The 15620-nt window shown below is 40.6% G+C and overlaps 1 protein-coding gene across 2 annotated transcripts in view; it reads right to left on the bottom strand.

Annotated features, from left to right (window-relative positions):
* The window catches only part of si:dkeyp-121d4.3 (uncharacterized), a 55191-nt gene extending 41218 nt beyond the window's left edge, over positions 1-13973 (bottom strand). For both annotated transcript variants that reach the window (XM_057847621.1, XM_057847620.1), the window contains exons 1-6: positions 13088-13973; positions 10904-10969; positions 9423-9607; positions 9307-9349; positions 2387-2512; positions 2194-2298 (exon numbers count right to left, since the gene is read on the bottom strand). In XM_057847621.1, coding sequence (XP_057703604.1) covers positions 2194-2298; positions 2387-2512; positions 9307-9349; positions 9423-9607; positions 10904-10969; positions 13088-13702 — 1140 coding nt within the window. In that variant the 5' untranslated portion in view covers positions 13703-13973. The remainder of the gene's footprint in view (positions 1-2193; positions 2299-2386; positions 2513-9306; positions 9350-9422; positions 9608-10903; positions 10970-13087) is intronic.
* Between the last annotated feature and the right edge of the window lie 1647 nt (positions 13974-15620).

Consider the following 15620-nt stretch of genomic DNA (forward strand, 5'->3'; position numbering starts at 1 on the left):
CAAAAAGACAGCGGATTTTCACTCACTTTTCATTCATTTTTGTTCACTCATTTGTGTTTCTATGTCTGTGTTGACGCGGATTGTACGTATAGCGGCGTCGATGACTGTGTGTATTTGTGTATTCTTTGCAGTTTTGCCAATTTTTTAATTTTTTTAGGGGGGTTCTTTTCTTTTTTTGTAGTTGTTGATGTTTTCAGTTTTTTGCCCCTCTTGGTCAAGGCAGCCAATGAGTGCTCTATTTTGTTCAGGGGGTTTTGTGTTTTTGCAGTTCTGCCAATTTTGGCTTTTTGTGGATTTTCTACGCAGTTTTCCCAATTTTTTCTGCAGTTTTCATAATTTGCCCCTCACAGTCTTGGTGTTTCTTTGGTTTCATGCAGTTTTCCATGGTTTTGCCAATTATGTTTTTGTGTTTTTTTTTTTTTTTTTTGCAGTTTTGCCCAAAAAAAATTTGGGGGTGGGGGGGGTGGGGGGGGTGATTATTCTGGCTTTTCAAGGTTTTAAAATTTTGTTTTCAAAGTTTTTTTTGCAGTTTGTTGCCCCTCCCAGTCAATTGTCAACATTTTTTTTGTAGTTTTTTAAAATTCCTGTTTTTAGTGGTTTTGTTCAAGGGATTTTGTGTTTTTTGCAGTTTTGCTGATTTTTTCTGCAGCTTTTGCATTTTGGTGTTTTATTTTTTTTAATTTTTAATAATTTTTTTGCTGTTTACATTTTTTTTGCCCCCAGTCAGTCTTGTGCTATTTTATAATTATTTTTTGTTTCATGCAGTTTTCCCGTTTTTCAATTTTTTCAATTTTTTTATTTATTTATTTGCAGTTTTGCCAATTTTTTAGCAGTTTTCAGTTTGACCCTTGCATAGTCGTGTTTTTTTCCATGCAGTTTTTCATGGTTTTGCCAATTTTTTGTGTGTGTTTTTGTGTTTTTTTTTTTTTTTTTGGATGGGGGTTCTATTCTTGTGCATTTTCAAGTTTTTACAAATTCTTTTGCAAGTCGTTTTTTTGCTGTTGTTTTGCTTCTCCCAGTCAATTGTCAATATTTTTGTGTTGTTTAATGCCTTTTTGGTGGTGTTGTTCAGGGGTTTGCAGATTTTACACATTTTTTAATTTTTGCCAAATTTTTTCACTTTTTTTTTTGTTTTGCTGTTTCGTTTTTTTGCCTATCCCAGTCAGTTTTGTACTTATTTTAATTTTTTTTTGGTTAATGCAGTTTTTCATGGTGTTGTCAATATTTTTTTCTTCTGGTTTTGGTGGTGGTTTCGTATTTGTGTGTTTTTAGAGGTTATGCCATTTTTTTGTGGGTTATCACTAACCAGTTTTTTTTCCAAGTTTATTATTATTTGCAGTTTTTCCAGTGTCCACTTTTTTTTTTGGTTTGTTTTTTGCAAATTTGCCTTTTTTTCTGCAGTTTTCAGTTTGACCCTTGCAGTCTTGTTTTCCATGCAGTTTTTCATGGTTTTGCCAATTATTTTTTGTGTGTTTGCATTACTTTTCTGGTTTTGTGTGGTTTTTTTTGTTTTTTTTGGGGGGCGGGGTTCTATTCTTATGAATTTTCAAGGTTTTACTCATTTTTTAGCAAGCCGTTTTTTTTTTTTTTTTTTGCTCTTCCCAGTCAACTGCCAATATTTTTGTGTTTTTCAATTCCTTTTTTGGGAGGTTTTGTTCACAGGTTTTTGCAGTTTTGCACAGTCTTGTCAATTTTGGAGGGATTTTCTTTGCAGGTTTTTTTTGCCATTTTTTTGCAGTTCAGCCAATTTTTGAGGGGGCGAGGTTCTTTTCACTTTTTTTTTTTTTTTTTCAGTTTTACCAATTTTCATCCTTTTCTGGTTTTGATGGTGTTTTTTGTGGGTGTCTATAGAGGCTTGGCAATTTTTTAAGGTTTTTTTTTTTTTTTTAAAGTTTTCCACGGTTGTGCCAATTTTTCCGCAGTTTGCCATTTTTTTCAGGTTTTTTGCATGTTTTGGCTTTTAGTGCCAGTTTTTGAGTTTTCCCATGCATTTTTCATTTTCGCTGGCTTTTTCGCATTGATTTTACAGCACCTTTGTGTCACTTCCTGTCGTTTTTTTTTACTTTAAAGTAGTAGTATACATTTTTTTGCAAAAACCTTTTTGTGCATTGTCGTTTTCCAGAATTTATATCTCACGCCTATTTCTGCACCATCGACGACGGGCACTGCTAAGTTCTTCTTCTGTTAGCTTACCTGCGGATCGGCGATAGGTTGGTTGACCACGCCCTCGTAGATATCCGGGTCCACGTTCTCAGTCCCGCCCGGCGCTACCTTCACATCTGTCGCGATATGGCCGTTCTGTCGGAAACGCAGGACAGAATTAAGGACCGCCCGAGGTTATTATACCGATACCGCCGTATTGGGGAAAGACGACGGTCGGTCGCACCTTGGTGTCGCAGGCGGTGAAGTGGACTCGAACGCCGGTCTTCATGGCTTGAGGGTTACCAAAGAAGACGCTGAAATCGAAGGTGAACTTCTGCGCGTCTTCTCGCTCGATGTGGCCGAAGGAGGGCTGGCGTCGCACATAGCGTCTCCGATAAGTTAGGGTTTTCGACACGAGGCTCATGATAACAATGATCTCACAATATGGCCAAACAACAGCTAGTGGGAAATCATTCTAGGATACTCTTCAGTCCCTGACAAAAGTTTTGTTGCTAATCCATTTTGTAGAAACAATTGCTAAAAACCTGACTTTTAATTATTTAATTACTTTCAGAAATGGCTCATATGAAAGCTAAGACCCTCCCAAATGATGTTGAATGTACAAAAATACATTTGCTCCACAGAAAAAAAGATTGATCATTTAATGAAAAGGTAAAGGTCAAATTTTGGCAAGACAAAAGTTTTGTCGCCAACAGAAATTAGTGTGACAATTGAACAAAAAATGTACTTCAAATACAAAAATATGTTACATAAGCGAATGAAGTAGTGGTGCTGTGAGATCTAAATTTAATATTTTGTATGACTTCCGTGGGCTTCTGCAAAGATTCATACAATTTATTGATGAAGTCATCAGGAACATCAAGGAAAGCAGTCTTGCATGCCTCTCAGAGTTCATCAACATTCTTGGGTTTCGTCTTCCATGCTTCCTCTTTCATCCTACCCCAGACATGCTCAATGATGTCCATGTCTGGTGACTGGGCTGGCCAGTTCTGGAAGATCTTAATCTTTGCCTTGAGGAACTTTGAGGTAGAGATTGAAGTATGCGATGGAGAACCATCCGACTGCAAAATTTGTCCCTTTTTATGGTAAGAAATGTAAGAGGCAGCTAAGATTTGTTGAGATTTCAGACTAGGGATTTCCCAATCCAGGTTTTTGCACTTCCGATCCGATATTGTTTTGCACTTCCGATCCGAAACAGAAACTGGCCGATACAGATAACGGTCTATCAGAGCATATATTAATGTTATTTAGCCTCCTTACTTAGTTGTCAGACTCATGTCACACTCAATAACAACTAGCCAGCTGACTTAGGTGAGTTTGAATAACACACAATGGTTGGTAACAAGAAACTGACCTGTTTATTCAGTGATAAACACTAAACATTATAAATAAAATAGGGCTGTCAATATTATCGCGTTAACGGGCAGTAATTAATTATTTTAATTAATCACGTTAAAATATTTGACGCATTTAACGCACATGCCCCGCTCAAACACATTAAAATGACAGCAGTGTCATGTCCACTTGTTACTTGTGTTTTTTGGTGTTTTGTCGCACTCTGCTGGCGCTTGGGTGCGACTGATTTTATGGGTTTCAGCACCATGAGCATTGTGTAATTATCGACATCAACAATGGCGAGCTACTAGTTTATTTTTTGATTGAAAATTTTACAAATTTTATTAAAACAAAAACATTAAGAGAGGTTTTAATTCTTTTAAGAACTACAAGTCTTTCTATCCATGGATCGCTTTAACAGAATGTTAATATTAATGCCATCTTGTTGATTTATTGTTATAATAAAGAAATACAGTACTTATGTACAGTATGTTGAATGTATATATCCGTCTTGTGTCCTCTAGCTTTCCATTCCGACAATAATTAACAGAAAAATATGGCATATTTTATCGATGGTTTGAATTACGATTAATTAATTTTTAAGCTATAATTAACTCGATTAAAAATTTTAATCGTTTGAGGAAAAACAAAGAGGAAAAACAAGCATTTTTCTACGTAGCCCCGAAAGGGACATCGATAAAAATACATTTATAGGGATCGTCGATCTTAAAGACATGTCGGCTCTAATAAACCACAACTGTTTTCTTGTACTAAAATATGTTGTTAGAAATATTTAATATAATATTTTCTAATATTTAGTACACATTTTGACCGATAGTTGGCGCCATGTTTTGTGGGCTCGGAGTGACGACGTAACTGGGACGTTTCCAATTGTGTACAACAATTGTGTATTACTGCCTAAACTCGCGAAGTAAAATGCCACGATGTGATGCTTTTGGATGCAATTTCCAGTCAAATGGAAACAAGGGGAGTGATGCGAGTCTCCACAGATTTTCTATTGACAAGAGGTGAAAGGTTTGGAAAATGCCTGTAGACTGACAAAACTTCCCAAAGACCCAAGGCTTTGTTCTCCCCATTTTTCTCCTACCACGTTCGAGGCTTTTAGTCGACTTATGAAAGAGCTCACCGGAGCGGCTGGATATAAGCGGAGACTAAAATCAAATGCTGTTCCAACTATTTTCCCTCAGAAGAAGCCTCGACGAGCTCGGATAGCGAGTGAAATGCGCGTAATAAAGCGCCAAAGACAAACTGCTGGCCGCTCTCTTAAAGTGATCCTCTAACTTCATGTAGGCTCTAATAAACCACAATTGTTCTCTTGTGCTAAAATATGTTGTTACAAACACATAAAATGTTAAATCAATGGCAATATTTTATAATATTTACAACATATTTTGACCGTTAGTTGGCGCCATGGTTTGCGGGCTCGCAGTGATGACGTCATTGGTATCTTTCCAAATGTGTAGCGTGTTAAAAAAATTGCTTATTGCTGCTTAAACACGCAAAGTAAAATGCCACGATGTGCTGCTTTTGGATGCAAGGGAGTGAAGTGAGTGATCAAGGTGGAATTATTATTTTTAGTGAATAAATGTGCATAAGTGGAAGCTTCTCCCCCTTTCTGGTCCCTGTATGCACGTACCCTACCCACCACGCGTTACAACTGGCGCCCGAACATTTTCCTGGATCCTCAGTCAAGTAAGGGATCAGTCTATTTTCTGGAACCGACGGTCCCACCACGCCTGCAAAATTGGTTTCGGATCTGTCCATTTTTTTGATTTGTCAGTCCCACAGCGGCTTTTCGGATCAGTCTATTTTGTGGAATTGACGGCTGCGACATTGCCATGGGATCGGTCCAATTCCTGGATCTTCGAGTGAGTAAAAAAACGCGGATTTGGATTACTATTGTTATCTTTTATGTTGACTATTCTTCGTGGGAGATTTCCCCACATCATACTAAATAATTAAAGTAGGGCTGCAGCTATCGAATATTTTAGTAATCGAGTAATCGACTGAAAATTCTATCGATTAATCAAGTAATCGGATAAAACAAATATATTTTTAGGTGATGAGCAATTACAAATATACATGAGAAAACAAGACATTTCATCTAATCTTGAACCATTTTCAGTCAATCAATGTCTTTATTTTCGATGTATATTGTTGAAAACAGCCAACAATTGCATCTCAGATGTAACTAGAATTTAAAAAAAAGACTAATTCACTGCTTTCACTCAAAAAACTTTTAGATCTTATTTAAAAAAATATATATATATTTATCTTACCTAAAAATGCCGTTACGCTTGATAACACACATCACTTAAAAGTTAGGATTTTTTCCCACGTGTTTCAATTGAATTTCTCTTTGTGTCAAGCCATTTTTAAGTTCTAGTTAAGTTTTAAGTTAGTCTAAACTGTAAGTCCTGATTGGATTTGGAGTTTTTGCAGTGTTCAAAATAAATGTATGATACAGGCTGTATTGGAGCACATTAGGGACCAGTGCTACTTGGGTGTTTTATCCAGCAATGACTACTGAGCTAAAATTGATAGTTAGCATGATTAAGTTTTTATTTTACACCCTCATCACTCCACAATGCTATGTTATGTTAAAGCCTGTATGTAAGACACGTTAGCCACGCATCGACAGTGGTCATAATTAATTGAAACCTAGCCCTCCGCAGGGCTAACATTACGTGAGCTAGTAGCGACAGTAACGTTAATCTTATTTATTAGCGCTTAGCGCTCTTTATTAGCGCTTAGCGCTCTACTGCTTTAAGATGGCGGCTGTTTACTAACGCTGCCCAGATGCGGCCGAGTCTGTCATTTTGCATCTAGTTCAACATACATGTGATCTCTATGAGACGCATCAGACGCTACCTGTACCAACGTAGCATCGTGCAGGCTAGTATTTAGCAACGTCGGCGTCGTTTGTGGCGGCTGTCGGCTGCAGTAAGTTTTTTTTTTCCCTTCCTCCTCTCAAAACGTGATGCTTAGAGCTGTCAAAATAAACGATTACTCGAGGTGAATAAAATTACTCGGATCAGTTTTTAAACTCGAGTTACTCGAGTTGCTCGAGTACTCGTTTCAGCTCTAAATTAAAGCACTATGGCACACTACAGTGACGACAGTGACTCTGTCATGGACCTTACAACAATGTTGGAGTTCGTCAGGGAACGCATGTTTGCGTACTGATGAGCTCCCGAGTGAAGAGTGGTCAAGGTGGAAATATTTTTTGTGAATAAATGTGCATAGTGGAAGCTTCTCCCCTTTTTGGTACTTTTATACACGTATCCTAGCTACCACACGTTACAATGTACAAGACATGGATTACACAAGGTGTGCTCTTTGGCCTGTACTGTATGTAAAGCACACGACAGCTCTGGATGCTAACAATCTACATAATTATATTGGGATAAGTTTGAAAACGCAATATGCTTACCTTGAAAATCTGCTAATAAAACCGGACACCATACACTCTCGCTCCCAACCGGAGTTCCAAACAGCATACATTCTCGCATCACCAGTTTTGCCCAACTTTTGTCTTATCAGGCATTTCCTGCACGCATTTTTCCCTGAAGCTCGTCTTGTGAACGACCGACAGTGCTGTCCTGCTCTTCACTTTTCAGATCTGGTTCAAATAGGAAGGGTAGAACTGACGACATTTGGGGTAGCTAACGAGTGACACGCTGGAATTTCGGCCACGGGCCCGTTGACGTCACCGCACTGCCACGTCAATAAGAATGGCGACCTATCACTTCAAATAATTTTACAAATTTTGTTAAACTAAATCATTAAGAGGGGTATTAATATCAAATTATTATAACTCATACTAACATTTATCTTTTAAGAATTACCCATCTTAAAGATCGAGGATCCCTTTAAGCAATCTGGTGCGCACTAAATAGTTTCTCGTGTGCACCACAAAATATCTAGTAAATATTAGCTTTATTTAGCATTTAAGGTAGCGGACTTCTACTATGCAAGTTAGCCAAATAATTGGCTAACTTGCATACCAAATAATTGGCTAACTTGCATAGCCAAACAATTGCCTAACTTGCATAGCCAAACAATTGGCTAACTTGCATAGCAAAAACGCGCTAGTTTTAATGGTATATAATAGGCCTGAACGATATATCGTTTAAACATCGCCATCGCGATGTGCGCATGTGCAATAGTCCCATCGCAAGGACGTGCGATAGTTTTTTAATTTCATTTTTTTTAATCCACAAACGTTTGTTTTGAGGAAGGAGAGGGGGAAAAAAGCGCACAGCTTCTCTTTCTCTCCAGCAAGTCATTGGCTCCTCCCCCTCCCCCTGCAACAGCGGAGTGGAGGGAGGAGGGGCCGAACAGCAGAGCGGAGGGAGGAGGGCCCGTTCTCAAAGTGAAAGCAAGCAATCAACACGTTGGAGGAGCAAGGAAGACTGTATCCAAAAGGAGTTTTGGAAGTATTTTGGCAAGAACAAGACTATAAGGGACAAAAAACAGCCCTGTCGACAGTGCCTCGCCATGGTTGCCTCAACAAGAAGTAATCTGTCAAACATGTGGGACCATTTAAAACGCAGGTATCTATGCATTCCTGCTACGAGCTCCCCATCAGAGGCTTTTTAGCACAGGTGGGAACATTGTTACGTGCCAACGTTATTGTCTCAAGCCTGCTATAGTGGATAAACTAATAGTCTTGGCCAAAAACCTATGAGACCCAGTTGAGAATTGCTGAGCAAGGAAGGTGGACGATATGCAGACAAATACATAACACAGCTGAAGGAATGTCTTTTCTTCTTTTAATGTGACAGCTATCAGGAAGGCAGGAAATTTGGGAGTTAAAATGGTTCTGTTATTCATCACAGTTATTTGCAGTTATTCAGTTCAATTATTTACAAGTTCAATTGAGTTTGTTTCTTTTATATTTAAATTTATTGTAAACCGTATTTTTCAAATAACTATATATAGTACAGCTGCACATAAAGTTTTGATACTTAATATTTTTGTTGAAATATTTTTACAACTTTGTTGCCGTTTTGCAGTTTTATATTGTTATATTTTGTGTAAACAACTCAGGGGACTAATGCACTTGCACTTTTATTAGTCAGATTTAATATTTAAGTGCAAATATGTTGACAACTTTGTTGTTTAACTGAGGTTTTTATGTATTGTTATAGTTTGTGAACTCTTTTGTCATATTTAATATTTTTGTTCAAATATGTTGACAACTTTGTTGTTTTACTGAGGTTTTTATTTAATGTTATAGTTTGTGAACAACTCTTTTATTTGTCATATTTAATATTTTTGTTCAAATATGTTGACAACTTTGTTGTTATTTTACAGAAGTTTTTATTTGTTATATTTTGTCAAAAACTAAGGGGACTAATGCACCTGCTCTTTTATTTATCATTTAATGTATTTGCTGCTGTTGAAGTGTAAAATATTGTATTCAATAAATGATCTATTTTGTGCAGACATGACTTCCTGGATACCTTCATACAGAAATCTTCATCATTAACAAATTAGACGGTATTATATGAATACACTGTGGTCACGGTGTGTTATGTAAAGTATTTCCAAACAGCTATTCAAGTCATTTAGTGAAAATTTCTTTAAAAAAGATAGATCTTTTTTTTTTTAATATCGCAATATAATATCGCAATATATTGCAAACCTAAAAAAAATCGCGACAATAGTTTTTTCCAATATCGTTCAGGCCTAGTATATAATGCTAAAATTTACTACAATTGGCTAACTTGCATGGCAATAGTCCGCTAGCTTAAATGCTAATGTTTACAACATTTGGCCTACCCCAACAAAAGAGATGATGCCAGTCGATCTTCCTGGTGGCGGCCTAAAGACAAAAGAGCACGTGACCGATGGCGTCGGACGCGACTGAATCTGTGACGGCAATTTGCGAGGCTTACCTGTCGAAGGATCGCGTCGCTAACAGTCCGTAGGATTTGCTCATCCCGCCGGAATCCGACGATTTGTCGGCAGACTTTTCGACCGCACTCTTGGCCTCGGCGGGTTTCACGTCTGCCGTGTTGTTTTCATTGGAGACTGGGGGCGGGAGCGGGCCCGCCCCCGGCCCAGAAATCAAAGCTTTAATCTGAAACAGCCAAATCAAGACATTTACTCCATAATTTAGTTACTAGAAACTGCAATTTCTGGAGAAATTACTCTGGGTCCTAGATGTGTGGAGATACAGATCTTAGCCCTACCCAGGTTGGTTTGGAGACATTTCGGGGACAAGATGTTGATTTGGGGAAATTTGGGGGACACATCCTGGTCATATCAGGTCATTTGGGGACATTTGGTGGGCGCGGCCTGGTCATATCAGGTCATTTGGGGGCGTGTCCTGGTCATATCAGGTCTTTTGGAGACATTTGGGGGGCGTGTCCTGGTCATATCAGGTCATTTGGGGACGTTTGAGGGGCGTGGCCTGGTCATATCAGGTCATTTGGGGACATTGGGGGCGTGGCCTGGTCATATCAGGTCATTTGGGGGCGTCTCCTGGTCATATCAGGTCTTTTTGAGACATTGGGGGGCGTGTCCTGGTCATATCAGGTCATTTGGAGACATTTGGGGGCGTGCCCTGGTCATATCAGGTCATTTGGGGACGTTTGAGGGGCGTGGCCTGGTCATATCAGGTCATTTGGGGACATTGGGGGCGTGGCCTGGTCATATCAGGTCATTTGGGGGCGTCTCCTGGTCATATCAGGTCTTTTTGAGACATTGGGGGGCGTGTCCTGGTCATATCAGGTCATTTGGGGACGTTTGGGGGGCGTGGCCTGGTCATATCAGGTCATTTGGGGGCGTGTCTTGTCATATCAGGTCTTTTGGAGACATTTGGGGAGCGTGTCCTGTCATATAAGGTCATTTGGGGACATTTAGGGGGCGTGGTGTAGTCATATCAGGTCATTTGGAGACATTTGGGGGTGTGTCCTGGTCATATCAGGTCATTTGGGGACATTTGGGGGGCGTGTCCGATTGATATCTGGTCATTTCCTGTAATCTGGGGATATTGTTTTTTTTCTTTTTGCAACTGAAAATAAATGGGAAAAATTTTTGGACGTCCATGGCCGTCAATGGACGACTTACATAGGCGTCAATGGAATCCAAGTACATCGGCATCAATAGAATGGACAAACATGGCCGTCAATGGCATCAATGCAATGTAAATTTCACTGCAAATGCCATTGAAGGTGAATGGGAAATTTGAACGCTGCTTCCCATTAAAAAATGAATGGGAGAGTTTCTGGCAAATTTCCGGGGAACCGTAAATTTTTTCCCAGATTCTGTATAGAACCTTTATGCCACTTACCGTCCCGGAATTTATCATTCATTTAATAAAGAATAAAAGTAATAAATGAAAATATAATAAAGAATATACCCGTCCACTTACCCACTCGGGCTTGTCCGTCGACTGATCGCTTGCCGCATAGGCAGCAGCGTAGGCAGCGTAGGCAGCCTGAAAAGGTGAAAAAAAAAAAAATTTTTCTTTTGAACAGAGCACCCGACGTCTCCGAATGAACGTGCCACCCTCCCTCCCTTCAAATGGATTGGACGTGTTCAAGGGATGAACTAAATTCAATTGACTCCAGAAGCATTAAAAACAATAAAACCTTTCATCGCCCCTACCAACATGGCCACCATTAGGCCACATTGCCATCGAAGTTAATGCGTTGACATTCAAATCAAGTCCTAACTAGCTTATTTCTTTTTGTAAAAGATGATTTTATTAATGTCAAAGCATATGCTATTTAGCGAATAGCTGCCATTAATGGGGCCTGAGGCGGCCACGTTGGTAGGGGAAACCTTCCCAACAAAGTCAATGTTCAATTGAAATCTTACCTAGCTTATTTCTCTTTGTAAAAGATGATTTTATCCATATCATATACTACTATTTACTCGTTGACTGCCATTGATCAGGCCGCAGGGCGGCCATATTCGTAGGGGCAGCTTTCCCACCAAAATCAATGCACTGACATTCAAATAAAGACCTAGCTAGCTTATTTCTCTTTGTAAAAGAAAATTTTATCAATGTCGAAGCATATGCTATATACTTAGTAGCTGCCATTAGTTGGACAGCGAGGCGGCCATGTTGGTAGGGGCAACTTTCCCACCAAAACCAAGGCGTTGACATTCAAATGAAGTCCTAACTATCTTATTTCTCATTGAAAAGATTATTTTAGCAGTGTCAAAGCATCTGCTATTCACTTAGTGGCTGGCATTGATTGGGCTGCACGGTGGCCATGTTGGTAGGGGCGATTTTCCCACCAAGGTCAATGCGTTGATATTCAAATCAAGTCCTAACTAGCGTACTTCTCATTTAAATGATGATTTATCAACGTCAAGCATCTGCTCATTGACTGTCATTGATTAGGCCTCAGGGCGGCCATATTGGTAGGGGCAACTTTCCCACCAAAATCAATGCACTGACTTTCAAAGAAAGAACTTGTTAGCTTATTTCTCTTTGTAAAAGATAATTTTATCAATGTCGAAGCATATGCCATTTACGTAGTAGCTGCCATTGTTTGGACAGCAAGGCGGCCATGTTTGTAGGGGCAACTTTACCACCAAAACCAATGGGTTGACATTCAAATGAAGTCCAAACTAGCTTAATTCTCGTTGAAAAGATGATTTTTAGCAATGTTAAAGCATCTGCTATTCACTTAGTATCTGGCATTGATTGGGCTGCACAGCGGCCATGTTGGTAGGGGCGACTTTCGCACCAAGGTCAATGCGTTGATACTCAAATCAAGTCCTAAACAAGCTTATATCTCTTTGTAAAAGATAATTTTATCAATTAGTTGAACTTTTCTTCTATTTACATATTGACTGCCATTGATCGGGCCTTTGGGCGACCATGTTGGTAGGGGCAACTTCCCCACCAAAATCAATGTGTTGAAGTTCAAAACATGTCCTAACTAGCGTATTTCTCATTTAAAAGATGATTTTATCTATGTCAAGCATCTGCTATTGACTGCCATTGATCAGGCCTAAGGGCAGCCATTTGGTAGGGGCAACTTTCCCACCAAAACCAATGCATTGACATTCAAATGGAGACCTGGCAAGCTTATTTCTCTTTGTAAAAGATGATTTTATCAATGCTCAAGCATCTGCTATTGACTCAGTAGCTCCCATTGATTGTACCGCAGGTCAGCTATGTCCAAACTATCTTATTTCTCTTTTAAAATGTGATTTTATCCATGTCAAAGCATCTGCTAGTGGCTAATTTGCTGCCGTTGACAGAGCTAATGCATCTTGGCCAGAGAAAGAAAAAAATTCATTGGCTGCCATTGACTGCGTTAGACGTCCAATCCATTGAAAGCGGGAGGAGTAGCAGTTTATGCACAAAAACTTTGAAAATCATTAAAAAAAAAACCTTGGAAAACGCAAATAACTGTGAGAAAAAGAAATCAGTGGGGGGGGGGGGGGACTCAAAACCTGCCCAAAAAAAAAAAAAACATGGAAAATTTTTACTATTAGTCTTTACCGGGCACTCACCGGCCGCCATTAACAGCGCTAGATGTCTAATCCATTCACATTGTAAGCGCTACAAAAAAGTCAAATGGTAAACACTCACCCAGGCGGGGCCAGAGTATCCTGGGGGTGGGAAAGAAGGGGGATACGCTTCGCCGGCCACAGGGGGCAGAGGAAAACCAGGAGGGGGCTCGGAACCGGGCAAGGCCCAGGGGGGGAATTCCCACCCCCCGGGTGGAGGAGGAATGTCGGGGTTCCAGTTTGGGGGTGGCATCCACTCTGGCGGAGGCACCCACCCCGGTGACGGCGGTCGATTGGGGTCCCATCCTTCAGGTGGACCCCATCCTCCGGGCGGAGGTGGACCCCATCCTCCGGGCGGAGATGGACCCCAACCTCCGGGCGGAGGTGGACCCCAACCTCCGGGGGGAGGTGGACCCCATCCTTCGGGCGGAGGGGGACCCCATCCTTCGGGCGGAGGGGGACCCCATCCTTCGGGCGGAGGGGGACCCCAGCCTCCAGGCGGAGGAGGACCCCAGCCTCCAGGCGGCGGAGGACCCCAGCCTCCGGGTGGTGGAGGACCCCAACCTTCAGGTGGAAAAGGGCCCCAGCCTTCTGGGGGTGGAGGACCCCAGCCTCCTGGTGGAGGTGGCCAATCAGGTGGCGGCCCAAATGGTCCCCGTGGAGGTCTGTCTTTTTTCGGCTTCAACCCTCGGCCCATCGTGTCACTGTACGGAGCTCCGAAGCTAAGCCAACAAGCTAAACAGTTAGCAAAGACACGAGAAAGTCAAGCATTACGCTTCGGAATGAACCTCCGCCTAATGATTGCTGCTTCTTAACCTTTTCCGACTTTTTCTAAGTAAACAAATGACCGACTGTGTCAAAAAGTAACGACAAATAAAAGAAGTTTGACGGCGTCGTCGCTAAGTGTCTGCAATTGTTGTCGCTGCTAGCCTCTTCTTCTTCGCGGCTTTTCTTCTTCGCGATTTGAAAGCAATCGTGCTCGTTAGCGCCACTCACAGACGCAGCACTTTTTCCCTCATTCTGTGTGTAACATCCTACTTTTTGTGTGATTTATTTTTTAGTTGCGAAGAATACGAGACAAATTAGGGCCCAATTTCATTTTTATGTCACGTTTTTGGATGGATTTGTGTCATAAGCATCGTCTCGTACCAATTTGAGGCCACTTGTAGCGTTTCATATCGGCATTCGGCACACATTGTTGCAATTTTCAACTCCGACGCTAGATGGAAGTAGGCACTTGACGTGACTCTCCATTAGCTCCGAATTTGACATTTTGTAATCAATGTAGGAAGCAGTGATGTCACAATTTCAGTATTTTGTTGGGCATAAATTTGAAAATTAATCTTGGTTGTGATTTTCTTGACTTGTCACTATATGTTTTTTTTAAAAATGTGGATTATTTTGTTGCTTGTTTACTCGTTCACTGGCGTGAACAGTTCTCGGCATTAAAATGCATTTCAACTAGGAAGGATGATCGCGTTTCAGGTTGATCAGGTTTCAATACCGTTAAAGGTGATGGACATCCAATCCAATTTGACTGGGAGCATCGACAAACGATTGTACGAGCCAAGCGCGCCCTCTGGCGGGTAGTTGTTGTTCTTCTTTACACATCCATTCTATAACCGTAATTTTTGCACTTGAGTTTTACCGCGCACCTGATTATAAACTGCATCGTTCAAATTTAGCACGAAAATGGCATTTGTTCATAGATAGGCCGTGCTGGACTATAAGTCGCAGCTGTCCTCACTGTATTATGGGATATTTACACCAAAATATATTAACCGGTAACCAGTGCTTATTTGTAAATCATCAGGTACCGGAACGCAAAGTACATAGGACAGCGCAGGGATAACGAGACGGGCACAGGTCCCGGAACATACGCAAAAAATGGTGCTGAAAACAACATGCAAATGCCCACTTGCCATGCTGTGGGACATACAAGCCTCAATTTCAGATAATATAAGTATTTTAGATTAATCTGTCCAAAGAACATTATTCCAGAAGCCCTAGTCTTTGTCTACATTCACTCTGGCAAACTTCAGCCTGGCCTTCATGTTCTTCTTGGAGAGCAAATGTTTCCTCCTTGCACACCTCCCATGAAGGTCAAACTTGTGAAGTCTCTTAGTTACATCAGGCTCGAGATGTCGGTAGTGTCACGCTAATATTGGTATCGGAAGGAGTGATTAGCACATAGCTAATGTACTAATGTTGTATTAGCCTTACTAAAAGGATGTAAAAAGGGCAACCGGAGGCTAGCGGACTTGTGTAGTCTGCTAGCAAACGTGATTACCAAATGATAATGCTAATGTACTAATAAGACTAATAAGGTATTAGCTTGGTTAGAAGGAGGGAAAAAAGTAGGCTCGCGTACTTGTGTAGTCTAGCAAAAGTGATTGGAACATGAGCTAAGGCTTAGCTAATGTACTAATTTGGTAAAATGGCATTGACACTAGTACCTATAAAGATGTTGGCTTTGTTAGGAGAGGTAACTGGAAAAAGTAGGCTGGCGAACTTGTGTAGTCTGCTATCAAATTTGATTAGCACATGAGCTAAGCTAATATACTAATGTGGTACTAGCTCTGTTAGAATGAGGGGAAACGGAAAAGTAGCTCACA

This window comes from Corythoichthys intestinalis, chromosome 10 (assembly GCF_030265065.1).
Source record: "Corythoichthys intestinalis isolate RoL2023-P3 chromosome 10, ASM3026506v1, whole genome shotgun sequence".
NCBI lineage: Eukaryota > Metazoa > Chordata > Actinopteri > Syngnathiformes > Syngnathidae > Corythoichthys > Corythoichthys intestinalis.